This window comes from Apis florea, unplaced genomic scaffold (assembly GCF_048593485.1).
Source record: "Apis florea isolate Af1SG1 unplaced genomic scaffold, ASM4859348v1 contig_1789_pilon, whole genome shotgun sequence".
In the NCBI taxonomy this organism is placed as follows: domain Eukaryota; kingdom Metazoa; phylum Arthropoda; class Insecta; order Hymenoptera; family Apidae; genus Apis; species Apis florea.
In genome coordinates, this window is record NW_028256481.1 from 2,713,124 (window position 1) to 2,731,066 (window position 17,943).

The 17,943-nt window shown below is 25.9% G+C and overlaps 3 protein-coding genes across 7 annotated transcripts; 2 read left to right on the plus strand and 1 right to left on the minus strand.

Moving 5' to 3' along the window:
- Positions 1-42: 42 nt before the first annotated feature.
- On the minus strand, positions 43-5,578 carry LOC100868491 (pre-mRNA-splicing factor RBM22). 2 transcript variants are annotated; one of them, XM_086909341.1, is made up of 4 exons: positions 5,442-5,578; positions 1,480-1,715; positions 1,353-1,406; positions 43-1,254 (listed from the first exon to the last, which is right to left on the minus strand). In XM_086909341.1, exons 2-4 carry the CDS (start codon positions 1,531-1,533, stop codon positions 127-129), a joined length of 1,236 nt encoding a protein of 411 aa, XP_086765467.1. In that variant the 5' UTR covers positions 1,534-1,715; positions 5,442-5,578; the 3' UTR covers positions 43-126. The 2 variants fall into 2 exon arrangements, with proteins under 2 accessions (XP_086765467.1, XP_086765463.1); XM_086909337.1 differs by lacking the exon at positions 5,442-5,578 and adding an exon at positions 1,992-2,213.
- RpII215 (RNA polymerase II subunit RpII215) lies at positions 4,260-15,583 on the plus strand. 4 transcript variants are annotated; one of them, XM_086909260.1, is made up of 11 exons: positions 4,290-4,451; positions 6,142-6,323; positions 7,032-7,301; positions 7,394-10,055; positions 10,153-10,358; positions 11,033-11,692; positions 11,777-12,165; positions 12,235-12,353; positions 12,451-12,639; positions 12,727-13,871; positions 14,060-14,188. In XM_086909260.1, the coding sequence occupies exons 1-10, from the start codon at positions 4,436-4,438 to the stop codon at positions 13,866-13,868; spliced, it is 5,835 nt and encodes a 1,944-aa protein (XP_086765386.1). In that variant the 5' UTR covers positions 4,290-4,435; the 3' UTR covers positions 13,869-13,871; positions 14,060-14,188. The 4 variants fall into 4 exon arrangements, with proteins under 4 accessions (XP_086765390.1, XP_086765386.1, XP_086765381.1 ...); XM_086909264.1 differs by having other exon boundaries at positions 4,260-4,451; positions 6,160-6,323; positions 12,727-15,583; XM_086909255.1 differs by having other exon boundaries at positions 12,727-15,583.
- Positions 14,405-17,820, plus strand: mah (solute carrier family member mahogany). The gene is made up of 8 exons (XM_031919732.2): positions 14,405-14,671; positions 15,766-15,886; positions 15,962-16,074; positions 16,148-16,280; positions 16,360-16,494; positions 16,551-16,660; positions 16,724-16,930; positions 17,025-17,820. The coding sequence occupies exons 1-8, from the start codon at positions 14,446-14,448 to the stop codon at positions 17,711-17,713; spliced, it is 1,734 nt and encodes a 577-aa protein (XP_031775592.2). The 5' UTR covers positions 14,405-14,445; the 3' UTR covers positions 17,714-17,820.
- The last annotated feature ends 123 nt before the right edge of the window (positions 17,821-17,943 follow it).

Consider the following 17,943-nt stretch of genomic DNA (forward strand, 5'->3'; position numbering starts at 1 on the left):
TAATTAATTTATGAATTAGACATATTAATTTAGATACAATAGTTTAAAGAAAATCAAAGATATATATTTATTTTTTTACATATTTTTTTGCTATAATTACAATTAGTACAAATTTAAACTTTATTATTATTCTTCAGGCCAAGGTTTTCCTATTCCTTGAGATGCACCCATTCTTGATGGATCTTGACTGGGATAATGTATTGGAGCTGTTCCAGGTGGAAAAATTGGTGTTGCAGTGGCAGGTGTCATTTGAGGTGGAAACATATATTGAGGAGCAACTGGTGGAGGTGGAATCATCATTGGTGGCATCATACCAGGAGTAGTTTGAAGATTGAAAAAATTATTTCCCATACTTTCTGGTGGAGGTGGTAGAGCACCAGGAAGACCTGGTACAGGTTCTAAGATTTCTCTAGTTGCTTCTGCTGCAGATACAGTTTGTCTTCCTTGCGAACGTCCCCATTTAATTGTTAATCTTCGTCCTCCTAATATCAGTTTATTAAATGTTCTTTCGGCAGCTGCTTCAGCAGCACTTCTTTGCGTATACTGAATAAAAGCACATTGTTGACGAGGAACCATAGTTACAGAACGTATTTCTCCATATTGATAAAAGTGATCACGTAATTGCTTTTCTGTTAAAACATCTCCCAAGTTACCAACATATAAAGTTGTAATAGATTTATCCTCCGGTGGATCTAACTTAGGCATAGCTGCAGCTCTGCGCATTAATTTATCAGCAACAGGATCATTAACTCCATAATAACGATCTTTAATATTTTGATCAGCTAATGGATCATCAGGATCAGTAGGTTTTTCATGACGATATGGGCATTCTTCTCCCCTTTTACATTCTCCTTTAACCCAAAAGGAACAAATATGTGGTCTATTTCTTTTATAGTAAGGACTAGTCCTTGCTAACTTCATCAATAAATCACTAGCAGCTGCAGATTTACCAACAGCACCTGCTGGTGATGTGGGATCTATTTTACCAATTTCACTATCTATATTTTGTACATAATATTCTTTGTTTACATCTGATCTTGGTAAATCATCTTTAATTTTAAGTGCTGCATCACGTACTTGAATTGGCAAACCATATTCTAAATCAAGTAAACATGTTTGACAGACATTTTTCAAGCGACTACAAGTTTGACAAACTTCAGTCTTTTTAAACCGCATTCTTGCACCTGGACACCATCTAAATACTGTAAATGGACGCATGCATATTTTACATTCTTTTCCATATCTTTCTTTTGTCTGTAAATGCAAATATAAAAAATAAATTAAAATATATTTTTAAAAAATTAAAATTAATTAAAATTTTTATAAATTAATTAAATTAAAATTTGATCTACCATTCGAATATATGGATTGTCACCCAAACAAGTTTGACATAATATTGGAAATTCCTAAAAAGAAAAAAATAAACAAATATTTAAAATTTCATTTTAAATCATTATTCAAATATTTAATTATACTTACTGCATCTTCCCAATTTTGTCTATTATACATATTTGTTGTTTTAGAAGTAGCCATTTTTAATTATTTTATCTTGACTTTCTTATTCTTCTTACCAAAGACAAATATCAAATACGATTGTGACTAGTGCTTCTACATAAAAGTCACTAGTTAGTATTTTTTATAAAGCATTACTGCATGAAAGAAAATCGTGGCATATATTCATCTATGGATGAATATGGATTCATCGAATAGAGTTACTAGAAATAAGCAAATCAAAATATATAACACATGCTATGAATTTAGTTATTGGTTAATGAAATAACTATATATCAGTATCGTTTAATACATAAATTATATTATAAATATATATATATATATTATATATCCATTTTAAAAATATTGTTATGTAAATTGTAAACATGTTAATTTTTCATATAAAGTTTTAAATATAATTCATTCGTCTTTCACAAAATATTATTATTTATAATATATATATTAATATAAAAAAATTAAAAAATTTATTTATTAATTACTTAGTAATAAAAATATTTTTTTAATTATTTTATTAATCTTCTAAAATATGATATACAGAATGTAATATTAGAACATAAGAAATATTAGAAACTGGAGATTTTTCAAACAATATTTTCTTTTGCAAAAATTTTCGTTACGACTATTGAGTTATTAGCAAAAAAACGCTAATCACGAAGTATGTAACTTAGTTGAACTGCAACAATAGCGTTGGCTGCTGTGTCGGCTATTGAATATGAACAAATATATAATATTATATAATATATAATACTATTTAGTAATATATAAAATATTATAAAGTTTATTAATAATTTAATAAATTTAATTATATTTATAATTATATAACATAGTTCAATTTATTATTAAAGTTATTAATTTATTTGTTTGTTAAATCGTATTATAAATTTAAGAACAGCTTAAGAAATAAATCTATTATTTAAAACTATAAAAAAATAATACAATAAAACAATTTTTTTTTAAAATCTATATTATTTTATTCCTTACTTTAAAGATATAATAAAAGTTGTATTAAAATATATTGATAATTTACATTTTTTAATATTGATATTTACAAATATTAATTTTTATTATTATTATTTAGTTTCATATAAATTGATTGCATTAAAAATTTTGTTAAACTTTGTATTATATTATATATATATATATATATATATATATATATATATATATATATATATATACATTTACAAAATATATAACTTATCATTTAATTTCATAAAAATTGATTGGATTTGTAAATTTTATTCAATTCTACTTTATTATTTATTAATTTTATTAAATTTTACCTTTCTAAGTATTAAAAATTCTGAAATTTCTTTTATGATTTTTTATTAATTTTAACAAGTATTTAGGATGTCATTTTAATCAATATGATATTTTATATGATTATCTAAGTTTGTGTAAAACTTTTATTAAATCTAATAAAATTAATTCTAAAATTTTAATTCAAAAATTATTAAATCTAAAAATTAATAGAAACTATTACAAAATCTAAAAATTTTTGAAAAATTAAAAATAAGTTTTTTAAAATGTTTATTTCTTAAATTTTATTAATAACACACATTTTAATATTCAATCATACATCTATTATTTAATATTTTTCAAACAGATTTAGAAAGAAATAGATCTAAATCAAATCTAGATCTAATAATAACATATGAAATAGAAAGAGATGCAATGTTAAATTCAAATAAATAATAATAGAAAACATAAGTAAAATATAACACAATATTAATAAAATAATATAATTTGTAATAAAAATAAAGAATGAAAAATAAATAAGAAAAATTAAAAAAGCCAATAACAGTAAAAAAATATAAAGTATTCAAACATATTATAGTAAAACATGTGGTATAAATCATAGAGAATAAAAAAAAAGGATAAAACAATAAAAGAAAAAATAAAAAATAACAAAAGAAGAAAGGAAATCTTAATGAATATAAGAAAGCATGTATAATGGGATGTAATAAAACAGAATAAACAGAATAAAAAGAACATTTAGTTTATAAAAAGATCAATATGAAAAACTAGAATAGATAGAAAAAAGAAACAAAAAAGAAACAAAAAGTTAATAGAGAAAAAAAGAAGGAAAGCCTGAAAAGATTTCATTGAGAACATAGATCATAGAACAAAACAAACTTGTGATATTAAGCTATGTGAGAAAAATAAAATAATTCAATAGAAGATTCAAGAAAATATCATCTCTATCAAGAAGAAAGAACAAATAAAGATGAAAGAAATAAAAAAAAAATATTCTATCAAAAGACATAAATCTATACAAATATTAGAAAAAATAAATACTGTTATCAATCTGGAACTGGAAATGAAGAAAATGATACAAAACAGCAAAGCAGAAAAGAAAGAATAAAAGATGACAATATACAGGAATATATAGGAATTGAAAAAATAAAATAGCAAAATAATAAAGAAAAAAATAGATGAGAATAAAACACATCTTTTAATAGAATAAAAGGTAAAACAGAGATAATATTAACAACAAAGTTATTAAAAAAGATATAGAATATAAAAAATAGAAATATAATGAAAAAATCTATAATAAAATTTAGGATAAAGAAGAAATACCAGAAGAATGAAAAAAATATAACAATAGTTATTTAAAAGGAATAATAAAAAGATGTAGAATAAATTAAGAAAAATTTAAAAAAAAATCATAAAAAATGACAGAATGAATTTAAAAAAAATAAGAACATAATGAACAATCGTGCTATTTTGATTGCAGATATAAAAATAGAATCTAAAAAATACAAGAAAACTCTGATATTTGTGAATATAGAGAGAATTTACAACAAAGTCACAACAAAATAATAGTCACAAAAGAAAAAATTTTCTCCACAAGAAATATGGAAATATATAGATAAATACCTGCCAAATAGAACATACAAAATTATCCATCAATAATCAAACAATGGAAAATAAAAAAGGTACAATTTTTAATTCCAATATAATATATACATATAATATGACAAATATGAAAAATGAAATAAAAGAATAATTTAAAGAATAATTTAATTTAAGATATGAAAATTGTGAAATACAAATATTTCTTAATATAACAAACAAATATATAGTTTATTTATATAGTATATTTATATAATAGTTTAAATTTAGTTTATAAAAGTTTACAAAAATTTATACTTTTATATAAACATGTTATAAATAATAAAATTTATAATACAAGTTAAATTATAATATAAATATAAATATAGTATAAGTATAGTATAAGCAAACAAATTATCAGATTCATGATATTATTTTGATATTTTGATATTCTACGAGCGTATAGATATAAGAAAAGATTGGAATAAATACTTAAGGGAATAAAATGAAATGTTCGCACGTAAAATAAGAAATGAAAATAAACATATCTTTTCTGCAACATTTTCTTTTAGCACAATCACAAAAAAGAGAATAAACTAAATTAAATTAAATTACTATTTAAAAATTAAGAATGAAAATATTTTTTTTAAAGATCAAACTTTTTTAAGATTAAACTTTATTTGTTATTGGAACTCCAAAAATTATTAACTTTTTTATATTTATATTTTTTAATAATTTTTGATGAATAAAATCCAAAAATATTAATTTTAAATTTTAGAAATCCTGATTCAAAAATTATATGTAATGTTAATGATTTTAAGTATATTTAATAAATTATTAAGATACCAGATTAATTTATTATATATATTATTATGTATTTATAATTTATTCAATAAATTTAATCATTAATAAATAGAATCATTGTTTTCATATGAACAAATTAAATTGAGCTATACAAATATATTGAATATGTTTTATTTTTTTTAATAATTTATACGTGCGTGCGTATGTATGTAATATATATAATATATTACAACAATTATTTATTGAATCAATTTAATATTGAAACAAAAATAATTTTCTAAAATAATTACTGATATTGTTGTCATCTGTTGCATAAAAAATCTAACTTAGTATTTTAAAGATTTTATTTAATAAGTTTAAATAGTTGTCATCTATGAATAGTGATCAATAGTAACGAATGTGAATATAAACTAATATGGTGTCTAGTAACTTTTCAAATCATTTAAAAACCACTAACTTTATACACGAATAATTTTTAAACTTTTTAATAAACTATTAAACTTAAAATTAACATTTTTGAATTCTTTAAAAATTATTAAAGAGCACAAAAAAATTTAATTTTTCTTAAAATATAAAAAAAATCAATAATTTTAAAATAATTAATGTTTGCAAAGTAAATTAAAATAATATAAATTCAATTTTTAGTTTGAGATGTAAATAAATAATATGCTTTAGAATTTACATGTATTTAGATAAATAGTTAAAAAAAAATAAATACTATTTAATTAAAATACTAAACTAACATGTAAAGAGAAATAAAATTTGCCGGGATAAAATGATCAGAATAGCAGAAATATAGGGGAATAATGTTCCGTTGTGTATGTATGACTATGCAAAGACTTGATATGATTTGCTTCATATTCCAATCTTTTTTTTAATTATTTTTTTTAGTTTTACAATTCTTATTCATTCTTTGTAGATTGATAAGATTGTCTCGTACGGTTTCCTCGCGTTATTTTGTGACGTCATTAATAGCCATTTTGTCTCTAGCATGTATTAAGTCTGCAGGGAAGGGAGATGTCTTCATCAGGAAAGAACAGTTAGGAGTCGCGACGCAGAAGGCCGCGAGAGAAGCTGTATTCGTTCGTTGCAAAATGGCTACGTCCGACTCCAAAGCGCCTCTGCGAACTGTAAAAAGGGTCCAATTTGGCATTCTTTCTCCCGATGAAATAGTAAGTTTGTGGTTTGTAAATGAATAATACTGTGCAATATGTTTTTTCTGTGCTGAATTATTTTATTATGAATTTATCTATATCATATGAAACTTTGTCAAAATATTCAATGTTAATCAAACAGTTGCGCGTGTGATTTTCAACGATATTTATTGTATTTTTAAAGAAATATTACTTAAGATTATAAAGTATATGGAATAATAATAATAATAATAATAATAATAAATTTATATATAAAGTTCAATGTAAATCTTATTTATTTATTTATAATATCTACAAGCTTTTTTAAAATTTAATCAATTATAATTTTTTTAATATAAAAAGTTAAAATGTTTCATTTTAAATAAATAAAATTAAATATTAATAGATATAAAATTTAAAATAATCAAATTCAAAAATAAATTAAAATTATGATTTTAACAATAAACCAAAGTTTATTTATAAATATATAATTGTTGTATTTTTTCTTTAATAATTTTCTAATAATTATACAATTATATTATGTATATCTGTTTGCACATAAATGTGTTAAATATAAAATCTTAAAATAGTTTTGATGAATATATATATACATATATATATATTTCTACTATTTTGCTAATAAAATAGTTGGTAATAATATATTTAAAATTTTTTTTTGCTTATTATATATTGTAAATTTTTCAATTACACATAGATATATATAATTTTGTTTAATGTTTTGTATAGCGTCGGATGTCCGTCACAGATGGCGGTATTCGTTTTCCAGAAACTATGGAAGGTGGTCGTCCAAAACTTGGTGGACTTATGGATCCAAGACAAGGTGTCATTGATAGAAATTCTAGATGTCAAACATGTGCGGGTAATATGACAGAATGTCCAGGACATTTTGGTCATATAGATTTGGCAAAGCCAGTTTTTCATGTTGGTTTTATAACAAAAACAATAAAAATCTTAAGATGTGTATGTTTTTATTGTTCAAAACTACTTGTTAGTCCAGTAAGTATAGATTATGCATAATTAAAATTTTTTTATATTTATTATTATTATCTGTAACTAAAATTAAATTTGTATTATTTTCTTATTTACAGCATAATCCAAAAATTAAAGAAATTGTTATGAAAACTAAAGGTCAACCACGAAAACGTCTTACATTTGTTTATGATTTATGTAAAAGTAAAAACATTTGTGAGGGTGGTGATGAAATGGATATTAATAAAGAAAATCAGGAACAGCAATCTATAGAAAGAAAACCTGGACATGGTGGATGTGGTAGATATCAACCAAATCTTCGAAGATCTGGTTTAGATGTTACTGCTGAATGGACACATGTAAATGAAGATTCACAAGAAAAAAAAATGGCACTTACAGCAGAAAGAGCTTGGGAGATTTTAAAGCATATTACAGATGAAGAATCATTTATTCTTGGTATGGATCCGAAATTTGCACGACCAGATTGGATGGTAGTAACTGTTTTACCTGTTCCACCTTTATCAGTTAGACCAGCAGTTATTATGTATGGTTCTGCTAAAAATCAAGATGATTTAACACACAAGCTTGCTGATATTATAAAAGCAAATAATGAATTAATCAGAAATGAACAAGCTGGAGCAGCAGCTCATGTGATATCAGAAAATATAAAAATGTTACAATTTCATGTAGCAACATTAGTTGATAATGATATGCCTGGTATGCCAAGAGCTATGCAAAAATCAGGTAAACCTTTAAAAGCTATAAAAGCGAGATTAAAAGGAAAGGAAGGTAGAATACGAGGAAATTTGATGGGTAAACGTGTTGATTTTTCTGCTCGTACTGTTATTACTCCTGATCCCAATTTACGGATCGATCAAGTGGGCGTGCCTAGAAGTATTGCTCAAAATTTAACATTTCCTGAAATTGTAACGCCTTTTAATATCGACAAAATGCAAGAACTTGTTAGACGTGGAAATTCGCAATATCCAGGAGCTAAATATATTGTTCGAGATAATGGAGAAAGAATTGATTTGAGATTTCATCCAAAACCATCCGATCTACATTTGCAGTGCGGTTATAGAGTGGAACGTCATATCCGAGATGGCGATTTAGTAATTTTCAATCGACAACCGACATTACATAAAATGAGTATGATGGGTCATAGAGTAAAAGTTTTACCATGGAGTACATTTCGTATGAATCTTAGTTGCACATCACCATATAATGCCGATTTCGATGGTGATGAAATGAATTTACATGCCCCACAATCAATGGAGACTCGTGCAGAAGTAGAAAATATTCATGTAACTCCGCGTCAAATTATTACACCACAAGCTAATAAACCAGTTATGGGTATTGTACAAGATACACTTACTGCTGTAAGAAAAATGACTAAAAGAGATGTTTTTATTGAAAAAGAACAAATGATGAATATTCTTATGTTTTTACCTAGTTGGGATGGCAAAATGCCTCAACCTTGCATACTAAAACCAAAACCTCTATGGACTGGTAAACAAATTTTCTCCTTGATTATACCAGGCAATGTAAATATGATAAGAACTCACAGCACACATCCAGATGAAGAAGATGATGGACCATACAAATGGATTTCTCCTGGTGATACTAAAGTCATGGTAGAACATGGAGAACTTGTTATGGGTATACTTTGTAAAAAAACTTTAGGAACATCTGCTGGGTCATTGCTTCACATTTGTATGTTAGAATTGGGACACGAAGTCTGCGGACGATTTTATGGAAATATTCAAACTGTAATTAACAATTGGTTACTTCTGGAAGGTCATTCAATTGGTATCGGAGATACTATTGCTGATCCACAGACTTATTTGGAAATTCAAAAAGCCATCAAAAAGGCCAAAGAAGACGTGATAGAAGTTATTCAAAAAGCACACAATATGGAATTAGAACCTACACCAGGTAATACCTTAAGACAGACTTTTGAAAACCAAGTAAACAGAATTCTGAATGATGCTCGTGACAAAACTGGTGGTTCTGCCAAGAAATCTCTGACAGAATATAACAATCTAAAAGCTATGGTAGTATCAGGATCAAAAGGATCTAATATTAATATTTCTCAAGTTATTGCTTGTGTCGGTCAGCAAAATGTAGAAGGTAAACGTATTCCATTTGGTTTTCGTAAACGAACATTGCCACATTTTATCAAGGATGATTATGGTCCTGAATCCAGAGGATTCGTCGAAAATTCATATCTTGCTGGTTTGACTCCATCTGAATTTTATTTTCATGCTATGGGTGGTCGTGAAGGTCTTATCGATACTGCTGTAAAAACTGCAGAAACTGGTTATATTCAACGTCGTTTAATAAAAGCTATGGAATCTGTAATGGTGCATTACGATGGAACAGTTAGAAATTCTGTGGGACAACTTATTCAATTACGTTATGGTGAAGACGGTTTATGCGGTGAAACTGTGGAATTTCAGAATCTACCTACTATTAAATTGAGTAACAAAGCATTTGAAAAAAAATTCAAATTTGATCCAACTAATGAAAGATATCTTCGTCGTATTTTCAATGAAGATATCGTTAGAGAAATGATGGGATCTGGTGAAGTAATATCTGAATTAGAAAGAGAATGGGAACAATTAAATAAGGATCGTGCTGTACTTCGAGAGATTTTCCCTAGCGGAGAATCGAAAGTAGTATTGCCTTGTAATTTGCAAAGAATGATTTGGAATGTACAAAAGATTTTTCATATAAATAAGCGTGCACCTACCGATCTTAGTCCTATGAAAGTCATACAAGGTAAATAATTTGATAATTTTATCATGATTATGTTACATTCTATATAATTATAAATAATTTTATAATTACTTTAAAATTAAAATTTTTTTATTTCTAGGTGTGAAAGATCTTTTAGATAAATGTATTATTGTAGCTGGTGATGATAGACTTAGCAAACAAGCTAATGAAAATGCCACATTATTATTCCAATGTTTAGTAAGATCTACTTTATGTACAAAATGTGTTTCTGAAGAATTTAGATTATCCAGTGAAGCTTTTGAATGGCTTATTGGAGAAATTGAAACTAGATTCCAACAAGCACAGGTTTGTAGAAAATAAATTACATATATAAATAATGATAAATCAATTATATTTTTCATAAACAATATCGATTTCTAATAATGAAATATCATGGCATTGCATGATTTTTTTGAGTATATAAAAAAATATTAAAAAAATTAAATCATAAATTATATTTATTCTTTAAAAATTTTATAAATCTATATATCTTGGATAGAATTAAATATTTACAATTCAAATGTTATTACTTTATATATACTAATGTAATATTTTCATTATTTTTGATTTCTTTTTCTTATATTAAATATTAATAAATATAATATGATTATTAGATTCAATTCTTTTCATTAAATATATTCATTTATATGTTAATTAAAATTTTTGAGATTTGATATCAGTTTAAATAATTTTAATATCTAATTGTTGTCATCAGTTATAGATATAGTTTGACAACTATTATGACAAGGCTAATACATGATAATTCTGAATCTTTAATCTTTAATCTGATATAATAAACTTTTAAATATTTGAGCATCATATTGATTGAATATCATGAATATCATATCCATAAATATTTATATACATAATAATATATAATAAAATAAATTATACATATATAATTATAATTATATATCTATATGAAAATAGACTTAAAAATTAAATTCTATGTTTAAACTCAATTTTTTTATTTTACTTAGGTATCACCTGGAGAAATGGTAGGTGCTTTAGCCGCACAATCACTTGGTGAACCTGCAACTCAAATGACACTTAATACTTTTCATTTTGCTGGTGTATCATCGAAAAATGTAACTCTCGGTGTGCCAAGATTAAAAGAAATTATAAATATCAGTAAGAAACCAAAAGCTCCCTCCTTGACTGTATTTTTGACGGGAGCTGCAGCAAGAGATGCTGAAAAAGCAAAAAATGTACTTTGCCGATTAGAACATACCACATTAAGAAAAGTTACAGCAAACACTGCGATTTATTATGATCCAGATCCACAAAATACCGTAATCGCAGAAGATCAAGAATTCGTAAACGTTTACTATGAAATGCCTGATTTTGATCCAAATAAAATATCACCATGGTTACTTCGAATTGAATTAGATCGCAAAAGGATGACCGATAAGAAATTAACTATGGAACAAATTGCGGAAAAGATTAATGCCGGCTTCGGTGACGATTTAAACTGTATATTTAATGACGATAATGCCGAAAAATTAGTTCTTCGAATTAGAATAATGAATAGCGATGATAACAAATTTCAAGATAGCGAGGAAGAAACTGTTGATAAAATGGAGGATGATATGTTTCTTCGATGTATTGAAGCAAATATGCTTAGTGACATGACATTACAAGTGTGTTCATAATAATCTTTATAATTTCAATAATTTATAATTTTTAACTTAATTTATAATTATAATTATTTTTTTTATATATAGGGTATTGAAGCAATTGGAAAAGTGTACATGCATTTACCTCAAACTGATGCTAAGAAACGTATAGTTATCACAGAAACTGGTGAATTTAAAGCAATAGCAGAATGGTTATTAGAAACGGATGGTACAAGTTTGATGAAAGTATTGAGCGAAAGAGATGTTGATCCAGTTAGAACATTTAGCAATGATATTTGTGAGATATTTCAAGTATTAGGTATAGAGGCTGTGAGAAAATCGGTAGAAAAAGAAATGAATGCTGTGTTGCAATTTTACGGTCTTTACGTAAACTATCGTCACCTTGCTTTGCTTTGTGACGTAATGACTGCTAAAGGACATTTAATGGCTATAACTCGTCATGGAATTAATAGACAAGATACTGGTGCTCTTATGAGGTAAATTATTAAAAAATTAATTATAAAATCGTTTTATATAATTTTTATAATTTATATTTTATTTCTCAGATGTTCCTTCGAAGAAACAGTAGATGTTCTATTGGATGCCGCATCTCATGCGGAGGTAGATCCAATGAGAGGAGTATCAGAAAATATTATCATGGGGCAACTTCCACGTATAGGAACAGGTATTGCTAATTTTAATTATTATTATTATTATTATTATTATTATAAATAAATTTAAAATTATTACACTAATATATATATTTGATTTTATTTTTTTAGGATGTTTCGATTTGCTATTGGATGCCGAGAAATGTAAGGTCGGTATTGAAATACCAATGGCAGTAGGTGCTGGTGTGATGGGAACTGCTGGAATGTTCTTTGGTAGTGTTGCTACACCAAGTATGAGTCCTCAAATGACACCTTGGATGGGTGCCACACCTGGTTATGGAGCTTCAAGTATGTCACCTGGTATGTATATTTTTTATAGCTACATCATTCTAATATAGAAATATGTATTAAATTTCATATTAAATGATTCTTATTTTTTTTTTATAGCATTGGGAAGTGGTATGACACCAGGAGGAGCATGTTTCTCGCCATCAGGAGCATCAGATGCTTCAGGACTTTCTCCTGCATATTCTGCATATTCTCCACAACCTGGAAGTCCAGGAAGTCCAGGACCTAGCATGAGTCCATATCCAATGTCACCAGCAGGTGGCGCCTCACCAAGTTATTCACCTACATCTCCAGCCTATTTGCCAACATCGCCTAGTATAACACCATCAAGTCCAAACTATTCACCTACAAGTCCCACTTATTCACCTACCAGTCCAAATTATTCACCAACAAGTCCAAGTTATTCACCAACGAGTCCAAGTTATTCGCCAACATCACCAAGTTATTCACCAACAAGTCCGAGTTACTCACCAACATCACCAAGTTATTCACCAACAAGTCCGAGTTATTCACCAACTAGTCCAAGTTACTCACCAACAAGCCCGAGTTATTCGCCAACAAGTCCAAGCTATTCGCCAACAAGTCCAAGTTATTCTCCTACAAGTCCAAGTTATTCACCAACAAGTCCAAGTTATTCGCCAACAAGTCCATCATATTCACCAACGTCACCGAGTTATTCACCAACAAGTCCAAGTTATTCACCAACCAGTCCAAGTTATTCACCGAGTTCACCAAATTATACACCTGCTTCACCATCTTATTCTCCAACAAGTCCAAGTTATTCACCAAGTTCTCCTCAATATTCACCAGCTAGTCCAAGTTATTCACCAAGTAGTCCAAAATATTCTCCAACGAGTCCATCGTATTCTCCTACATCTCCATCATTTGCTGGAACTTCGCCACAATATACACCAGCGAGTCCAACATATTCTCCAACAAGTCCAACATATTCACCAACGAGTCCATCATATTCACCTAGTTCACCACAACACACAGCATCAGGAAGTACAAGATATTCACCTAGTAGTCCAAATTATTCCCCAACTAGTCCAACATATTCGCCTACAAGTCCTCAATATTCACCGTCGAGTACCAAATATTCACCTACCAGTCCAACATATACACCGACTAGTCCAAGTTATTCGCCGACGAGTCCAACGTATTCCCCACCAGTACCGGGTTATTCACCAACGAGCCCCACGTATTCCCCTGCATCTCCAGCTTACGAAACAGATGATTAAAAAGTATTATATTTATTTATATAATTTTTTATTATTGAATATTTACTATGGATTAGATATAAATATGAAAAATTGTCACTTTTTAATCCTCAATTTTCTAATTTTATATTATATAAATTTATGTATGATTTTCTTAATTCTCGAGTAAATATCTTAATTAGGTCGGAAAATATTTTTGTTTCTTTTTAAAGAAGAAATGACTTCGAATCAAATTTGGCTAAAATGAGTATGGAATAATGATATTCGAAAAAAGCAATATATTGTTTAAATAATGAAGAAATCATCAAGCGGATTCACATGATAAGATTAACAAGCGTTGGTACAATATATAGGTTGCGTATATAAATCAATATACGATAAATTTATCAATGCCATTTAAAAGGTATTTTTTATATTACAAAATGCATATATCATATCGAGCATATTATTTATATTTGAATTTTATGTTCAACATAGATCTTGTCACTTCATATTATATTTCTTGTTATGTAGCTTTGAAGGAAGAAATGTTAATATGTTGAAGGTCTTCCTTCGTCGCTATTGCTGTATCTAAGCCATATGCGCTCGATAAAGTATCATGTTACCTAGAGTATTTGCCACCACAAAACAGAAAACCGGTTCACATTCTGCATACATCGATGTCGGACAGTACGAAATATTTTCTGTCATGAATCGCGAGAGACTTCCACTACTTTTCAAAGATGTAAACTCGGATTTATCACTTCTATTTGCCACATTATGCGTTATCGATATTTTCGGCATTTTTCCAATTATTGCATTACCGCGTTCAATTATGCAATGCGGTAAGTCTATTATTTTTATCTTTTTTCGTATTACTTTATTTTTTGTTTTCTTTTCGCATTTCATAATCTAACTATTGAAAAAAAATTATAAATGTTCAATGAAAAAAATGATCTTTTTTTTTCATAATGTTGATGTTTGTGTAAATAATTTCTTTTTTATTAAGTTAATGTTTTAGCATTAAGTGACTCGTTTCTTTTATAATATATACATAGACGATTATTCTATAATGTGTGATAATATTAATATTAATTAATTTATTAATATTAATATAATTAATTAATATTATATATATATTTATATATATGTATATATGTGCACACACAGAAAGTTTTGTTATGAAAGATACAAAGAAATGAATTTAGAACAAAAGTAATAAATAAGAAAAAAAAATAATATAAATTTTTTTCACTTGAAGTCTTATTGAATAATAATAATATAATGAGAAGAAACTTGTACACATAAATTCAATTAATTTTTTTAATGAATATAAATAGAAAATTATCAAAAATTTATTCTATATACAAAAGAAAATTAAAAATATAAAACAAAATCATTTTATTTAAAATCATATTTTTAGAAAATTTGTACATGTCTAATCACAAATTATTATGACTTCAATGAAAAAATTTTATTTTATTTGCAACTTATTTTTGTGTCTTGAATTCACCTTTGTTTTATTTACTACACCTTATATAAATAGATTGTAATTATCATATAATTAAGATTTTTTTTCTTATAAAATTTATTTAAATTGAAACAATTTATATAATTGATTTATTATATTTACTATTATGGTCATATTGGTCATATAACTTATATTATGGATTATATGAGAAAATTTAGAGCATAAAGCATCATGTAAAAAAGTTAATAATTTTAAAGAAAAATAAAGTTGGTTAACTTTTTATAAATATTCTTTTATTATTCAATTTATTTTCAGCTATCAATAATTATTATATGTGTCATAAATTATTATGATTATGTATTTATTATATGCTAAATTTTTTTTATAAAATTTTATATATATATATATATATTTAATTATATTTATTTGATAATAAATAATAAAAAAAATAAGAAAACTATATTTTAGGATTATATGGGATTCCTTTGGTCTTTATTGTATTGGCTTTGCAAATTTATACGGCTATTCTTCTTGGTAAATCATGGATTATTGCAACTACAATAGATCCACAAATTTTAAGAAAAAATCGGTAAAATTGAATTTTTCATTTTAGTTTTTTTATATCTATTATTATTAGTAATATTAATTTGAATTAATTTTGTAGAAATCCTCTTGCAGCTGTAACTGAATTGACTTTGGGTTCTCGGGCGAGAAGTTTAATCACTATAATCTTAGATCTTACAGTTTTTGGGTGCAGTATACCTAACTTATTGGTTGGTAAGTTTAAATAAATTTTAATAAGTGATTTTTATATAAAATTTTGTTTATGTTTAATATATGTAAATTTTAGCTTCACAGAATTTACAAATTTTTGGATTGAAAATTTCGGGACAACAATTTAATTTATCTTTCTGTTATTGGCTTTTAATCGTAGGTATTCTTTTATGTCCAATTATGTGGCTTGGCAGTCCACGTGATATGAAGTAATTTTTTCTCAAATTCTATCAAAATTATATGTTATAAAATTAAAGTATAATATCTAAATATTATGATTATTTACAGGATAATAAGCTTATTTTCTTGTACAACGGTTTTATTAACAGCACTTTTGATATGGTGGTGCATAATTACTGATACTCGAGAATTTGATATTATTCCAATACCTACTTCTCCTTCTTGGGATAAGTTTATTTCCGGGTATGATTATTTATTAATTATATAATATTATTTTTTGTTTATTATATAATTTTCAGTTATGGAATGTTAGCATTTCAATTTGATATACATCCAACATTGATGACTGTGCAAGTTGATATGCGTCATCCTCAGGACATCAATAAAGCAGTTGTAATTTCTTTCTTAGGTAAATAAATTGACAAATTTCTTCATATTTTAATCACAGTAATTAATAATACCATTATTATAGTTACTGGTTCATTGTTTCTTGTTACTACTATTTTGGCTGTCTGGAAATATGGAAGTAATATAACAGCCAATATCCTACAATTAATTCCAGGAAATTTCATAATGAGTATTGTCGTTCTTATTGCGGCTCTTCAACTATGTCTTTCTAGTGTTCTTAGTCATTCAACTCTTTTTCAAGATTTAGAAGATCAGTGTAATATTAAAAGAAGTATGATATTTTAAAAAGTAAAAATAAATAAAAATAGCCAAAAAGAGAATAGTAGATAAAAAAGTTAATTTATGAAATTTATATTTTATTATAGATTTTGGATGGAAACGATGTCTTATAAGATCAGCTATTGTTTTTCTTGGAGTAGCAGTAGGAGAATCTATACCAAGATTTGATATTGTAATGGTATTGATTGGAGGATCGTTAACTGGTTTATTAGTATTTGTATTTCCACCTTTATTATACTCAAAAATAATTGCTTTAAAAACAAAATCCATTCGATCTTTAACTCCTGAGGTATATTCGGGTTCTGAAAGATGCCAAAGCAATAAAGATATGTCAATCAATCCAAAAATCCATTCGAAATCAATTTATTATGGAGTTCTAAGTGTACCTAGAACTGAATATCATCGATATTCATATGTTTATTATAATGAATTAGAAAATGAATTGGATGAAATTGTGGATTATGAAAATGATATCATAGATTCTGAAAAATTTTTTATGACAAAAAGAATTTATGATAACAAACCAATATTTATAGATGCCAGTCAGCCTTATAATGTTTATAAACAAATTATAATTCCTGAAGAGCCAATTTCAAAATCAACCACATATTATAATTATAAAAAATGGCATAATTGCTTCAGTTATTTGATTGTACTTTTTGGTATTATAATAACCATTTCTTCTACATATATCAATATGAAAAATACCATACATTACGTACAATTTACACCTTCTTGTATTATGAATATTACCATATTACAAAATTCTGCATAAAATAAGATTTTCTTTATTAAAAAAAATTTATTTATTTTCTTATAAATATTTTAGAAATAATTTTATATATAAATAAATATATAAATAAAATAGCTTTTTATATTTTTTTAAGTATTATATTTATTTTATATTTATTTTAAGTATTTTATCAATTAATATTATGTAATATTAATTAATATTATATATAAAATTTCCAAGTATATAAGCAAGATTTTGCAAGAATATCAATT